The 15,912-nt window shown below is 42.3% G+C and overlaps 1 protein-coding gene across 1 annotated transcript; it reads right to left on the bottom strand.

Annotated features, from left to right (window-relative positions):
* Positions 1 to 419: 419 nt before the first annotated feature.
* Positions 420 to 15,282, bottom strand: LOC128541333 (ankyrin repeat and SOCS box protein 3-like). Its single transcript, XM_053511704.1, has 9 exons — positions 14,798 to 15,282; positions 6,125 to 6,283; positions 5,926 to 6,038; positions 4,010 to 4,142; positions 3,663 to 3,840; positions 1,986 to 2,192; positions 1,634 to 1,903; positions 831 to 964; positions 420 to 678 (listed from the first exon to the last, which is right to left on the bottom strand). The coding sequence occupies exons 1-9, from the start codon at positions 14,994 to 14,996 to the stop codon at positions 488 to 490; spliced, it is 1,584 nt and encodes a 527-aa protein (XP_053367679.1). The 5' UTR covers positions 14,997 to 15,282; the 3' UTR covers positions 420 to 487.
* Between the last annotated feature and the right edge of the window lie 630 nt (positions 15,283 to 15,912).

Genomic DNA, 15,912 nt, shown 5'->3' with positions numbered 1-15,912 from the left:
TTCAATTCTGCGCACCAACAAAAAATTGACAAAAAATACTGTAGATCTACCATACATTTACAGTGTGGAGAGAAAAAAAGAAAAACACTCCTGGCTTTTATCAGTATGTGGTGGCCATCCATAAAATGTAAGAAGATAAGTGTATAATAAAAAAAGAACGATGACAAAGAAAAGATATGCCTCTAGGGTGAACAGATGTGCCGGAGTCCATAATTAGCATTGGAAGAGAGTATGTGTCTTGTGCCTGTATAACCTTGAAGGCAGATAGTGAGGGGAGAAGCTAAGAAGGAGAAGGGAGATAACGAGGGAGACCAAAGACATGGAGCAGAGGTGAATTTCAACTCCAGCTTTGTCTGAAAGCCTGCTGTGTGTGAGAAGAAAATGAAGATTAAAAAGGAAAGGAACACATGAAGCAAATCTGATTTCAGCAGTGTCCAAAGGTTTTATTAACATATACTATATACAAAATCGAAATGTGTGAGATCACTTAATTATCTGATTCTTGGTTAGATGAGGCTTTGAAGGTGTACGTGCTCGAGATGTCGTTGAACTGGAGGTAGTCGTGAAGAAGTGCGGGAACAGGTAGTTGCTGAACGAAAGAGGGTTTAGACAAAGCGTCGCTGCCTACTGTAGCTCTTACAGCGAGTCTGCACAGATGAGTCAGATCAGGAACACACTCTGGAACAAGGACAAAGGAAACAAGTTGCAAAACACAATATACAATGACAATATATGGAGCCGTTTTACTGAATGAATTCATATTAATAATATTAGCTAATTGTAGGAAAATTGACGATGCAGTTTGCTCGCGTCATCTAAATGATCTTTACCAAAATGCTTATGTGGCCTCCAGGTGCCCTCTGCTCTGCGCTGAGAAAGGATGCGAAGCAATATGGAGGGCAGGGTTTTCCAGTTAATAAACTCCAGGAAGAAATTCAGTATGCTCGACTCCGCCTCTTCTAGCCTGCATAAGATTAAAACATCACATATGCAACTCTATAGACGGAAGATTGAGAAAGCAATGTGCAGAAAAACTCATTTTTCCCTGCAGATGTCTTCGTCTTTGTTAGGTTTTAAATGAAGATGAAGTGTGCCCGAGCTAAGTTTTAAGCTAAGAGAAGAAGAGTTTTAGCTTGTTGTGTCCGCCGCACCTTGACACACTTACCGGTCCGGGCCCGATCGACCGGGAGAGACAAACACACACACACACGCAGGCATGATGTCTGAAGATCTCTGTTTATTCTCAGCAAAGAGAGCACATTTAAACGGTGCTACGTCCCGAACATCAAAAGAACCATCATTAACATGTCAGTCATAGAGGGACCCGGAGACAGACAGGTGAGAGGAGATACATTTACATTCTCCTGATTAAACAAAAGGATTCTAGCAGACAGGAGCCATTTGGATGTATCCTCGTCTGGATACAGGATATAGAAGGTGTTACCACAGAAGACATGAGGAAACACAGTGAGGGGTCTGTTCTCAGAGCACAGGAATCTTCTCATTAGATTACATTGTCTTACTACTTTATAAAACCTTACAGTCTTGTATAAAAGTTTAATCAGGATCACTGATGATTAAATATAAATCAATATGGAAAAAATGGTTGGTCCTTGTCTTCTCTGTTTCTTACATTTTCTGCTGAAGAAATCGTAGAGGGTCTAGTCCTGCTTTGAGCAGCTTTGGAAGCCAACATGAAGCATTGGCCACTTTATCAAGCGCTGCCTGAACCAGTGCCTCCAGCTGCTCGCCCTTAGGCAGGCCAGCATGTTCCAGGATGAGCGACAGATGTTCAGGTACGCGGCTGTTTAATGCTAATATGTATGTAGCCAGACTGACATGAGCGCCATCAGCAAGTAGAATCTTCACGATCTCTTGAATCAGGTGGAAATCATTGCCGAGGCTGATAGAATAAGGAGAAATAGTATAAACACTATGGAATACTGGAGAAAAAAATTAAACAGTGTGATTTAATGTGTTCATACTGCAAAGAATTACAGCAGACAGCCATGTCCAGTGGGCAGGAATATCCAAACTCCCTGCAGCTCTGAGCATGTGGACTGTAGCCCTCTCTGAGTAGAAGCCGAAGGCTTTCTGCTTGACCACTCTGCACTGCCAGATACACTGGACTGACCTTTCCCTCTCCCCGGTTACACTCCCGGTCTGTCACCGGGATCAACTTCTCTAGAATACTATAGAAGGTTACAAGTTATAAAAGCATGGGTTAGTAGAAGAATTAACAAAAAAAAGCCTGCTGCTGCTTATTTCATGTAGTCCTGTGCCTGCATCGGTTGCTGCATCAAAAGCGGCAGTATTGTGTACATATTTTTATGAAATATTTATATATTTTTTTTACTTAGCACTTGATTTCACTGAGTGATTACCATCCAAAAAAAAAGTTGAAAACATTTTTAAAAGGAAATAAAAATGTGTTATTATTTATTCCTTTCAATATCGAAGCATACAGTAGCAAAAGCAAAGAGACTTTTCAATGGCTCAAGAGCTTAGACCTGAGAACCAACAGCTTGGTGATATGACAATACTGTATAATATTTTAGAGAGGATTTCATTGGTGGAGATCATAGAAATTGCAGTGTCATTTTATAATAAAAAATAATAATCATTTATATTATAACAGTTAAAAGCACTGGAAGCCAATTTTATAGTTTTCTACTTCATTAATCTCTAAAACTGTCAAATGCTTGTGACAGCAGGGGCATGGTCAAGTGTCACCATCAGACAGAGAGGGGTGGGTGAGCCTAGGTGGTAACACGTACTGTAACTGCTGCCCAGCTGGGGATGCTCCAGGGAAAAGTGTGACTGACACAGTAGCCTTGATTAGCAACCCCGAGACCTTTCTTGATCTGTTTGAATTTTCTGTGGCCTCGTTGGGATGGCCCAAGTCACAGTGCGCCACCCGTCACCAGTCAAAGCCCGGCTCAACAGCTGTCTGCAAACAATGTGCTGAAGCATCTAATGCTGAAGACAACAATTATCCAGCGGGTGGGCCGCACCCCTGGGGAACGACGCCAGGGATTCTGGCCTACCTTGAGCTCGACTTCCCGTTTGCATTCACTCAGCAGATGCTAACGTTCACTGAAGCAAAGCGATTTACTGAGGAACACCTGGCAGCGTACCCAAAAGCAGGTGAAAATCTTCCTCTCTTTCACTCTTCTTCTCCTCCATTCCCTGTCCCCACATCTCAGAAATGGGAGTCTTGTCCCCCAAAACCTGCTCCCTAAACACGCTTTGCCTTCCCTTCCCTATTCCCCTGCATTATTATCAGCTTTTCCCTCTCCTACATGGAAGTGGGAACACTGATTCAGGGTTTCAGCATTCTGCAAGCCTTGCCAGATCGAACAAGAGCACAAGACAGTAAGTACACCTGAATGTACTCACATCAGTACTTTTGTAGCACATTTGACGAACTGTGCCAAATGCACTGTGCTGAGAGAGGTTTGAGTAAGAGGGCTGGACAGTGTTTCTTACAAGCCAAATTTGGTATTGAACAGAAAAAACTAACTGATCTGTAAATAACATGATTATCTCTTTCACTGTGCATTATTTTAAAACTACCACCTACACCATGTCTGTGCCTTTATTAAAAGTGCGGTGTGTACACAATGTATTTTAACATGAAACATCCAGCGTTTTCGGCATACCTAATGTGACTGAACCAGGCTGCAGTGTGGATGGGAAGCTCCCACTGATTCCTATTACTGTAGAGGTTTGGGTCCGCCTTATGGGCCAGGAGGAGCTCCACACATGATAAATGGCCTCCCTGAGCTGCAAAGAAAAGTGGGGTGGCCATGTCCTTCGCCTGAAAATTCACATTCGCACCTACAGCATTGACAGATGGAAAAAAAAATCATTCATGCTTGCACATGCTATAACATAGAATTCTGCAGTGCTATATGGTAATGCTGTAATACAAAAAATAACAATAACCAGCATCCAGTAAACAGTAATTATAAGCAGCTGAGAGAGAATCATTGATAAACAATCTCACCAGCATTGATAAGGATCTCTAGACAGTGGTGCTGTCCATACTGTGCAGCAAGACCCAGTGGCGTAAACCCATCATAATCCACAGCCTCAAGAGAACACAGGCTTAGTAGAAATTTTACAATCTCCGAGTGGCCCTGGGAGAGGGGGAAACAAAAACATGATTTTGACTTGGCATCCAAAATCATAGGATAACTCTAAAGGTGGCACTATATACCAATCAGCCATAACAGTAAAATGCAAAACATTAAGCTCAATATCGTTTGGTATTCCCCTGCGGGTGTGCCACGGTGTCTGGCACCGAGACGTTAAACGCAGATCCTTTGGGTGCTGTAAGTTTTAAGGTGGGTGGTCCATGGATCAGACTTGTTTGCCTGGCGCATTCTATGGATGCAGAGTCACCTGGGGATTTTAGAGGCTGTGTTAACAAACTTGATGTTTTGCCTGATAAGCACCACACATGGCAGGCTGTGATGCACCAGGTGTTCTAATACATTTCTATCATGGCCACTGTTTTTTTCCTTCAGCAATTTGTGCTGCATTTGCTATTCTGTTGGATGAGCCTGTACTAGCCTTGTATGAGCCTTGTGTGCCCATGTTCCAGTCAACAGTGGAACATGTTGTTAGTGTTTTGGCTAATTGATTTACATTATTTTAATATTTAATTATGGTCTAAATGTTTGAGGGCTCAAATACTAGTGCAAGATGCAGAGTTTATCAAAACAGGCGAGTAACTTGCCACACGTTCTTGTTCTAATTAATTGCATTTTAACAATTTGCAGATTCTTGTTCATAAAAAATAACCACAAAGAGTATATTTTATTGACAAACTATAAGGACAACTTCACTGCCATGTACTGTACAGTATATTCTGTGATCATTCAAGCTACTGTATGTGATAGTCCTTAGAACTTGTAATTTTCAAGATACGTTACCATCTTATTCCACAGGACTGTTAAATAATAAAATACAGTATGTTTGGTCAGAAGAGGTACATTTTCATAGAAAATGATTTCCATCAAGGTTTTTCACCAGAGTCTATATATACTTTTTTCTTATAGTTGTCTAAGAAAAGATGTTTAATTAAGATTTGTTGAAAATCTTCAGAGTCAACACTTTGTAACAGTTAGAGATAATGCTGTAATTTTAGATTTTCTGACATTAGAAACCTCCTCAGGATGGATGGAGGGTTTTGCGGTTTCTCTGTAATATGACAAGTTGCTTTTTTTTTTGTCTTATTAAATTAGAAAAGTAGAAGAAAAGTAAGGGGATTTCTGGATGCTGTTCATCTTCCGCAGTACCAAATGTAACTATATAATATATATCATATATTAACTTTAACTCATCACCTTTAGTACATTAATCACACACACACACACACACACACACACACACACAGAGGGGCCCTTGTATGATAAACTCTTGTGTGATAAACACTCCACGCCATCCCACTGCTGATTATTTTCCTATAACTGCACAAAGTCATGTTAAACAATAGAGAGAGGCTGTATTGTAACATCAGCAGCAGACTGAATAAACCATGATAACTTCCATGATGGCACAGTAGCTTAGTGGTCATTTGCATATTGCCCATAGTGTGTGATTGGGTGTGTGAGTGTGTGTGCTTGTGGCCTTCAATAATTGGGCACCCTTTCTGATGTGTACCCTACCTTGTGCCCTAAGTCGCCTGGGACATGACAATATTGGAAAGTTGTAACTACTGTATATCCTGCTTAACCATCTGCCAGCTACTATAAATGGCAGGAAATCTGTTAGCATGTCCCTCTGGAATGTCTCAGCGCTGTCCTGCCTGCTAGTGGATAGGGTCCAGGAGAACATATTCCCAATCCTGGTCATGTAACTTGTCCTCCAGGTGGATAAGAGGTACACAGTTTAAGTACAACCCTGGCTAAGGACTACCTTATAAACAGCATGATGAAGACAGGACCAGCCCGGGATGAAGCATCTTTCATTAACCTCTGCTCCTTCGCTGACTAACAGCTCCACGACTTCTTTATGGCCACTACCCACAGCTTTCAGCACAACAGAAAACAATTACATCAGAACAGAATCTTATGTTAAGAAATAACATAATGCCACACCACTGTTTGTGTCTTACCATCAAAGAGTGGGGTGCAGTACTCGTTCGTCATCTTGTTAAGATCTGCCCCAGCCCGTATGAGGTGCCGTACTGTCTGGAGGTGGCCGTTCCTTGCCGCAAAATACAAAGGTGTTTCGGAGTCGTTCGTCAGTGAGTTCACATAGTCTTCACAGCTATCTGGAAAGATCAAAAATACATTATGCTGGCATTAGTTCATGCATTATAGATGGGCATTTTAATTTGTATTTACATAAACTAGAGTAGTTTACATACTGGGTCATGTAATATTTTAAATAAAATATGGAATTAAAGTAGTCTTTACTTAAAATTTAGCAAATATTTGAGCGATTACAAATTGAACTTCAATGGCCTAAAAAAAAGTGGTTTAAAGAGTTGAGGTTCTAAACTTTAGAAAACAAAGAACACAAAGCAGATTAATTCACATTCCAGACAAGTGGCAGAAAGGCTGAGCAGATTCAAGCCTGCACTCACATGGCATGTTCTTTTTTTTTTTTCAAGATGGCGCCGGTGAGGTCGGCTGCCGTCACGACTGCTCCGACCACCTTTTCTTTGTTTTTTGTTTTTTAAGTTAGGTTTCAGGGTTTTTTAAATCGGCAAAATCACCACCATTGAGTGCATTACGTATGATAGAGACACTCTTGTTTCTATTGGTATACAATGTACTCACAATTCGATCCGTTTTAAACTTTTTAAACAGGAGTGAGATCCTGGGGGAAAACAAAGGACGCGACGCGAAGTGGCGGCCTCGAGGGAAACGAGCTGTCGTCAGGAACAGGCTGAGAGCCCGTGCACACCGCACACCTCTGCCTAGCATCCTGCTCGCCAACGTCCAGTCACTGGAGAACAAGCTTGATGACCTCAGGGCCAGGATAAGGTTCCAGAAAGGTCCTTTTTATCTACCTCGGGAGTTCACATCGGTCATAATCAGCGCCTTTTATATTCCACCACAAGTGGACACAGACACTGCCTCATGCAAGCCGCATGAGGCTGTTACACAGCACCAAACACAACACCGGGACGCTGCACTTATTGTGGCGGGGGACTTTAACAGTGCCAACCTCAAACGCGCAGCGCCAAACTTTTATCAGCACATCACCTGCCCCACCAGGGGCGAAAGGACACCGGACCACTGTTACACTACAGTTAAGGATGGCTACAAGGCTCAATTTCGCCTTCCGTTTGGTAAGTCCGACCACGCCGCCATCTTCCTCATGCCAAAAGACAAACAAAGGCTGAAACAGGAAGTTCCGGTTCAGAGGGTTCAGAGGGAGGTTGCGCTGGACGGACCAATCGGTGCACTCGATGACGCAGACTGGGACATGTTCAGGAACAGCTCCGATGATGACGTCAGCGTGTTTACGGAAGCGGTTGTGGAATTCATTGGGAAACTAGCGGATGATACCGTGGAAAAAAAGACTATCAGAACATTTCCCAACCAGAAGCCGTGGATTGATAAAACCATCCGCGACGTTCTGAGATCTCGCTCTGAGATCTCGCACCGCTACCTATAACACGGGACTTGCGTCGGGAGACATGGAACCGTACAAGGCTGCGTCATACAACGTCTGGAAGGCGGTGAAAGAGGCGAAGCAGCGCTACGGAAGAAAACTAGAGTCACAACTCCAACAGAGTGACTCTAGGAGCCTGTGGCAGGAATTAAGGACAATTACGGACTATAAAACACCAACAACCGGTATGACGAACACGGACGTGACGTTGGCAGAAAAGCTGAACACTTTTTTATGCTCGCTTTGAGGCTGCAGCTAAAGACGCTAGCGAAGCTAATGCTAGTGGCGCTAACGGATGCAGTCAGGAAGACACTGCCAGCACTGGAAATGCGTTCATCATCTTCGAGCATGACGTGAAGAGAGCCTTCAAGAGAGTGAACACCAGGAAAGCAACAGGACCAGACGGAATCTCAGGCCGTATCCTCAGAGCCTGCGCAGACCAGCTAGCACCTGTGTTCACTGAGATATTCAACATCTTTTTATCTCAGTCGGTGATCCCCACATGCTTCAAAGAGTCCATCATTGTACCTGTCCCGAAGAAACCACATCCTTCTTCTCTCAGTGACTATCGCCCTGTAGCCCTCACCTCAATAGTAATGAAGTGCTTTGAACACCTGGATAATGACTTCATCATTTTATCTCTACCAGACACACTGGTCCCTTTACAGTTCACTTACTGTCCAAACCGTTCTACTGATGATGCCATCTCTCATCTCCTTCACACATCACTTACTCACTTGGACACTAGAAGGGGGAATTATGTTAAAATGCTCTTCATCGACTACAGCTCAGCATTTAACACCATAATTCCCTCCACACTCACCACCAAGCTGGAGCACCTGGGACTCAGCTGATCTCTGTGCCAGTGGATCTCTAATTTTCTAACTGGCAGACCACAGGCAGTAAGGATGGGCAGACATGTCTCAGCCTCCATCACTCTCAGCACTGGAGCCCCCCAGGGTTGTGTTCTGAGCCCCCTGCTGTACTCTTTGTACACATATGACTGTGCGGCCACTTCCAGCTCCACCACCATCATTAAGTTTGGTGATGACACAGTCGTAGTGGGCTTGATCTCTGACAACGACAAGTCGGCCTACCTGAAGGAGATTGGGAATCTGGAGAACTGGTGCCAGAGGAACAATCTCCTCCTAAACGTCAGCAAGACAAAGGAGCTGATAATGGACTTCAGCACTAAGCAGGAGGGGAACTACAGTACAAGACCCCCATCATCAACGAGAGCCCAGTGGAGAGAGTGGAGAGCTTCAAATACCTCAGTGTTCACATCACACAGGACCTGTCATGGTCCTGTCACATCAACACCGTGGTGAAAAAGGCCCGACAGCGTCTCTACCACCTCCGACGCTTGAGAGACTTCCGACTGCCCTCCAAGGTGCTCAGGAACTTTTACCCCTGCACCAGAGAGAGCATCCTGACGGGAAACATCTCAACCTGGTTCGGGAACAGCACCATGCAGGACAGACGAGCTTTACAGAGGGTGGTGCGATCAGCTGAGTGCATCATCTGCACCGAGCTCCCTGACCTGCACTCAATCTACAGCAAGTGGTGCTGGACCAAGGCCAGGAAGATTGTGAAGGACCTCAGCCACCCCAGCAATGGACTGTTCTTTCTGTTGAGGTCAGAAAAGCGATTTCGCTCCCTGAAGACCAACACAGAGAGACTGAGGAGGAGCTTCTTCCCGCACGCGATACGGTCTCTTAATCAGTACACCACACAGTACTGATCCATTTTGCACATCCACACACATGGTTTTCGCACTCACTGTGGACATTCTGGACATTCACTTACACTGGGGGCCACTGCACAACTACACATTCGTGAACATTAGTTAAGTTTAATTTATGACAAGTCACTTTAAATATGTTACTTCAAGTATATTTGCACACTCCCTGGACATTCTGTTACCAGGATGCACTTTAAACACTTAAAATCCGTGACATTTCTACAGTATTTATACTTAAGTTATTACTGTACAGTTATGTTGTTATTTTATTTGAATTCTATATTTTATTTTATTCTTTCTTAGTTAAATGTTCCTTCTGTTTTCCTTTTTATATTTATTTTTCTATTTCATAGTGTTTTATTTTAAGGTCACAGGCAGTTGTCTAAAGCATTTCACCGCATATCGTACTGTGTATGACTGTGTATGTGACAAATAAAATTTGAATTTAAATTTCATCCAGTTTGACATCCCTGCTCTAGAGTCACTTCCTTTTTTTTCCCCCCATTTTCTCCCCTAATTTAGTTGTAGCCAATTCCTCCCCATCACTAGGGAGCTCCCACATTAAGGCTACTACTACCACTCAGCCGGGAGGGCCAAAGACTATCACGTGTTTTCTCCAAACCGCGTGACGTCAGCCGACCGCATCTTTTCGAACTGGTTGCTCACGCACCGTTAGGGGCGGAGTAACACACTAGGAGGAAAGCGCTAGCCGCTCCTTCCGCGCGTGCGAGCTCACAGACGCCCCTGATTGGCTGTAGAGCAGTAATTAATGTGGGAGCGCGAGTACCTGTCATCCCTCCCCCCTGAGAGGGCTTGGCCAATCAGCTCTCTCTGTGCCTCCGACTGTGAGAGGAAAACAGCATCACCCGGGGAACGAACCAGCGATCTCCGGATGATAGGGCGAGCACTTTACCACTGCGCCACTCGGAGGCCTAGAGTCACTTCCTTACTGAAAGTTTGGAGAGTGCCACTAGTGGCCAACAGTGGTACTACCACACCGAAAAGACTACATTCACAACAGTAAATATTTTGGAAATGAAAGGAAGGCACTCCATTAACACTACTAATGTGATAATATGTTTAAAATGTTAAACAAATCTTTTTTTTCTAAGCATTGACGCATCAATTTTTTCCAGCTCTAATACATGTACAAGCAATGTTTTAATTGGTCATATTGTATATAAGTAAGTTAGTGACATATTTCTTAATTTCTCACATGTCACAATACAGAAAAAGTGTGTGTCAAAAAAGCTACATATGTCGTTTACACAACATAGATGTGACCAATATTGCTTTCCTGAAATTTTAGGAGGCTAACTTCAGGTGTTTTGGGGAGGTGATTTTATATGTGCCCCAAAAATGGCTATTTTTTCAGCATTATACTGTCTTATTTTATACAACATTAATTTAAAATGCAAATTATTCATATTTCATTAAGTATTGATACAAAAATTGGTGTAAGCTTTTAGAAGGATATGACCTGTAAAAATTGTTGCTTAATTATTTTTTTTGGCAAACGTTTAAAAAGCAAAAAAAAAAAACAGTCGTGTCCATAATTATGTCAAATCCATGATGTAATATCTTGCAACAATTTAGCATTTTCGAATAATATACCTTTTCATATTTATATCTTTTCATGTAAAATCTAAACTTTCCAAGTTTCCTGTAATGACAATTAAGATAATTGAAAGATTTGAATAAAAAAAGTTATGGACACTACATAAAAGGGCATAAAATTTTACTTAGCAAATGTGCTTCTTTTTATCTGATAAAAATATGTTTCCATTTGGAACAGTTGAGTCTAACATTTTTATTAAGTTTTATTGAAGAGACTTATTTGCACAATTTTGCATTCAAATAGATTACAGTTAATATGAACTGAATGTACACATCATAAATAGGCCTACTATAAAAGATTCAAGTTAGTAATTATTTATTTTGATAAATTTATTGTTTAGGTTTCATTTGCCTGGTGTGAGGGTTCACCACTAGAGGGCACAGTTTTTGGTTTGTAGTTTTTGTTTGTAGACTCAGTTTCCCAGAAGGCACCTCGGTCAGGTTATGCGGGAGCTCACCTGAACCGAGGTAGCTCATTACTTGTGTTTTAAATAGCTGGTTGTTCTGGGAAATTGGGTTGAGCATTATTACGGGTTCTGTTAGGTGGGTATTTGTTTTGACTTGTTTGGTTATGTTTTAGTTTGTTTAGTTATAATTGGCATTTGGTTTATGGAGCTCTTTAAGTTTGCATCTGTCTAAATTTAGTATGTCTCTTTGTCTCCTAGCAGGATTAGCCTCTAGGAGAATTAGCCTTTTGTGTTTACCCTTATGTGTAAGTAACCTCCTTTGCATGTGTAGTTCTTAGTCTGTATAAATACTAACCAGTGCACTACTAACCTGCTTAGATCTTAGTCTGTTTAGTCTCCGAGTCTGTCTAGTCCCCTCGTCTGTTAAGATCTTAGGTTAGTCTGTTTAGGTACTAACCTGTTTAGCCACTAACCTTTTATAGTTTTATAATCTGTTTCATACCTAGTCTGCTGTGTACCTAGTCTGCTCGTCTCTTGGGTCTCTGGCTACTAGACTGTTTAGCAATTAGTCTGTTTAGCTCCAATCTAGTTTAGCAGCTAATGTGCAAAACAGCTAGTAGGCCTAGCCAAGCCTGTCTTGTGTGTTTAGCCCCTTGCATGTTTGGTCCTCTAGCCTGTTTGATGTCTTGTCTGGTTTGTATCCCTTGCCTGTATTGTATATAGTTTGTGTAATCCCTAGTCTGTGTATGTTTAAGTATTTTGAGTTTTGTTTATAGCACGCTCCAAGGTAAAGCCAACTTCTTTTGTTTATGTTTTGTTTGTTTATTATTAAAAGACTTTGTTTGCCACCTTATCCCCTCTGTGCCTATGCCTCACCTTCATGCCCACAGTCCAACACCTAACAGTACATGGCACCTGGAATGTTTCCATTTAATTAGTACATTTATTTATCTTCACTGTGAAGAAATATGTGACTTACACGTTAATTAAATGAGCTCACTTTATGATCATGTATGCCACAATTTATAGTAAGTCATAAGTCAGTGATGTGATAAAAGCATATATGTGCTACACAAATATCCGTTATAAAATAATAAAGGTTGCTAATCAATTTTCTGGGCACAAATTAAAAATTTTATAAACAGGTCCCCTTTTTTTCTGCAACAGTTAAACTGCCTGTTGTGGTAATTATAATAAATACTCTTTTATACTGTGTCTTACACATTAAACTTTTAATTGTAGGCGTATTAAGCAATGAGCACACAAGGTGGCCATGAAGTGTGCTGTTGAGATATAAAAAAATAAATCTTAATTTAAAGCAACCTTGTTGACAATAACAGGGCAAGGTAAAGAACATCTATTATGAATAAAAGTTTTCTTCATGCACCATTTCATTTTTTTTTATCAGCCATTAAAACCTCCTGGATAATAATGTGTAATCCTACTTGTGCCACCAAAACAGTTCTGACCTCTTGAGGCTTAAACTCCACAAGACCTCTAAAGATTCTTTTGCATCAGACCAAGCCACTTTCTTCAACTATTCCATGATGCAGTTCTGATCTTCACACACCCACTACAGGAGACTTTGGGCACGAGCATGGGTACAGCCTGTACAGGGTGCCAATCTATCACTGGACACACACAGGCAATTTGGGAAAACCAATTATCCTAATCTAAATGTCTTTGGACTGTGGGAAGAAACCGGATCACCTGAAGGAAACCCACCAAGCACGGGGATAACTCCATGCAAGGCAGAAAACGAACCCTCGAGCCTGGAAATGTGAGACTATAGTGCTAACTACTACACCATCTTGCCACCACACATCAGAATCTGTTGATAATAAATGGTGTTTGTGGAACTGTCGCGCAAGAGTAATATATCACAGGAGAGAGTGCTGTTGTGCTGGAATATAGCACCGCTGTAATGCTTACAATGCTGATATTAAGTTTAAGTAGGCTTTATTGTCACTTCAACCGTATACAGTTAGTACACAGTGAAACGAAACAAGAGGTTCCTCCAGGACCAAGGTGATACATGCAACATAAATTTAAAACATAAATTAACAGAAAAACTAAACTAGCTAACTAAGAGGCCTAGTGAGCTGGCTAGCAGAGACAAGACAGATTGACCTGACCACATAAATAAACAACATAAATTAACAAAAACTAATAATTTTTTACAGACAACATCAAGTGCACGTGCAAATGTGCAAACAAGAGCGACAAAGTGAGAGTGCGACAAACACAACATAACATACAGTAACATAATACTCTGTGGTGTTGAGGTGAAATGTTAAGGTAGTGGAGAAACAGTAGACGTTCGAAGGTAGCAGCAAGAATTAAGAATTTGGTGCAAAGGTAATCCAGTAATGACATTGTGCAAAAGAGCATTTACAGGTTGGTGTGTTTGATAGTTTGGTAGTGTAGATCAGTGTGTTTGCGCTTGTGCTGATTAGTCAGTCGATAGTTCCTCTATAGAAGGTAATCAGGACCGGTGGTGGAAGCTGGCCCTTTCTAAGTCTTTTTAGACAGAAGAGATGCTGTTGGGCTTTCTTGTGCAGGGAGCTGGTGTTAAGGGACCAAGTAAGGTCCTTCTCCAGGTGGACACCCAGGAATTTGGTGCTTTCGACGATCTTCACAGGGGAGTCATTGATGCTCAGCGGAGAATGGGCGCTTTGTGTCCTTCCAAAGTCAAAAAACATCTTCTTTGTCTTTGTGCAACATTCAGAGACAGGTTGTTGTCTTTACACCAGTCCGTTAGCCTCTGCACTTCCTCTCTGTACGCTGACACATTGTTCTTGCTAATGAGACCCACCACGGTCGTGTCATCAGTGAACTTAATGATGTAATTCAAAGTGTGTTACTACAAAGTCGTGAGTCAGCAGTGTGAACAGCAGGAGACTGAGCACACAGCCTTGTGGGGCCCCAGTGCTCAGTGTGGTGGTGCTGGAGGTGCAGTTCTCAATCCGTACTGACTAAGGCCTTCCGGTCAGAAAGTCCAGGATCCAGTTACAGAGGAAGGTTTTCAGGCCCAACAGGCTCAGCTTCCCGATCAGTTGTTGGGGGATTATAGTGTTGAATGCTGAGCTGAAATCTATGTACAGCATTCGAACGTGTCCTTATTGTCCAAGTTTGTAAGGGCAAGATGGAGTGTAGTGGAGATGGCGTCGTCCGTTGACCGGTTAGGACGGTACGCAAATTGCCGTGGGTCAGGTGAGGGGAGCAGCAGGGTCTTTACCACAACATCACTCAGTCTTGTGTGACATTAATTGATTTTATATTTTTCTTGGGTACATAACAACACAGACATTTAATAAAATAAAATACTTAGTCTAGCTGTGCACGTGTGTGTGTGTGTGTGAGAGAGAGAGAGAGAGAGAGAGATTGACTGACTGACCGGAAGCGCTAAGCAGAAGGCGCACACACTGCGCATGTCCTCCAGCAGCAGCTTCATGTAACGCGCTCCAGCCGCGGTTATCTTTCACATCGACCGAGTGTCCTTTCCTCAGGAGTCTCTGTAGGAGCCTGCAGTCTCCTCTTCTCGCTGCCAGCGCCACCGCCGAGCAGCTGTCCCGGTAGCACTCGGTGAACATCATCTCTCCACCCTGCAAACAGGCTGGAGGTGTTTTCACTGAAGCTCAGTGTCAAAAAAATATCACACTAAACATCAGCAGGACTGTCGAGCTGCTAACTGCATCCTAATGTCAAGCACAAGCAATATATACTGTAGATAACCAGCTGCTTTATTAATTAATTAGCCCAGTTTATGTAGCTCAACAAACCGCTAACTGGCTGGTGACTTTTCACTAACTAGAAGCGGTATTGTTAGTTTTTACTACAGTAGGTTTCTACTATGTTCCTATATACTGTAGGTACTGAAAAAGCAACAGGAAGCTGTTTCTGAAGAGGGGGTGGAATTCCTTCTTTTTTAAAATAAAAGTCTTCAGATTCCCGGAAGTGCAATTATTATTATTATTATTATTATTATTCATGGGCATTGATGGCTCAGTGGTAGGTTTCTCACCTGCCATCGCAGAAAGGTTCGCGTTAGATTCACACCCAATTCTCAAACCCCAGGTATTGCATGTAGTGCCGGTCTCAAGCCCGGATAAAATAGGAGCGTTGCAAGTTGTGACAACTGTGTGTGTTCTCAACGGAAGCAGCAGAAATATAATTAATAAATAATTATTATAATTTAAACCACTTATTCTGTGTACAGGGGCAGGGGGCCTGGAGCCTATTCCAGGAGACTTGCTGTAGGTCATGAAGTAGGGTACACCCTGGATCTGATGACAATCAATCACAGGACACACACACTACGGACAAGTTGGTTTAACAAATCTGCCTGTTTTAAGATTAAGATGAAATTATTTGTCATATGTACCTTACAGCACTGTAAAATTATTTTTTGCACATATCCCTCTTAGGAATCTGGATTCAGGGCGCAGGGTCAGCCAGGATACTGTGACCCTTGGAGCAGATTGGGTTAAGAGCTTTGCTCACGTTAGGGCG

The sequence above is a fragment of the Clarias gariepinus genome, chromosome 14 (genome assembly GCF_024256425.1).
Source record: "Clarias gariepinus isolate MV-2021 ecotype Netherlands chromosome 14, CGAR_prim_01v2, whole genome shotgun sequence".
Taxonomy (NCBI): domain Eukaryota; kingdom Metazoa; phylum Chordata; class Actinopteri; order Siluriformes; family Clariidae; genus Clarias; species Clarias gariepinus.
The sequence above is the reverse complement of the archived record's forward strand: the minus strand, read 5'-3'. Positions and strand labels throughout refer to the sequence as shown.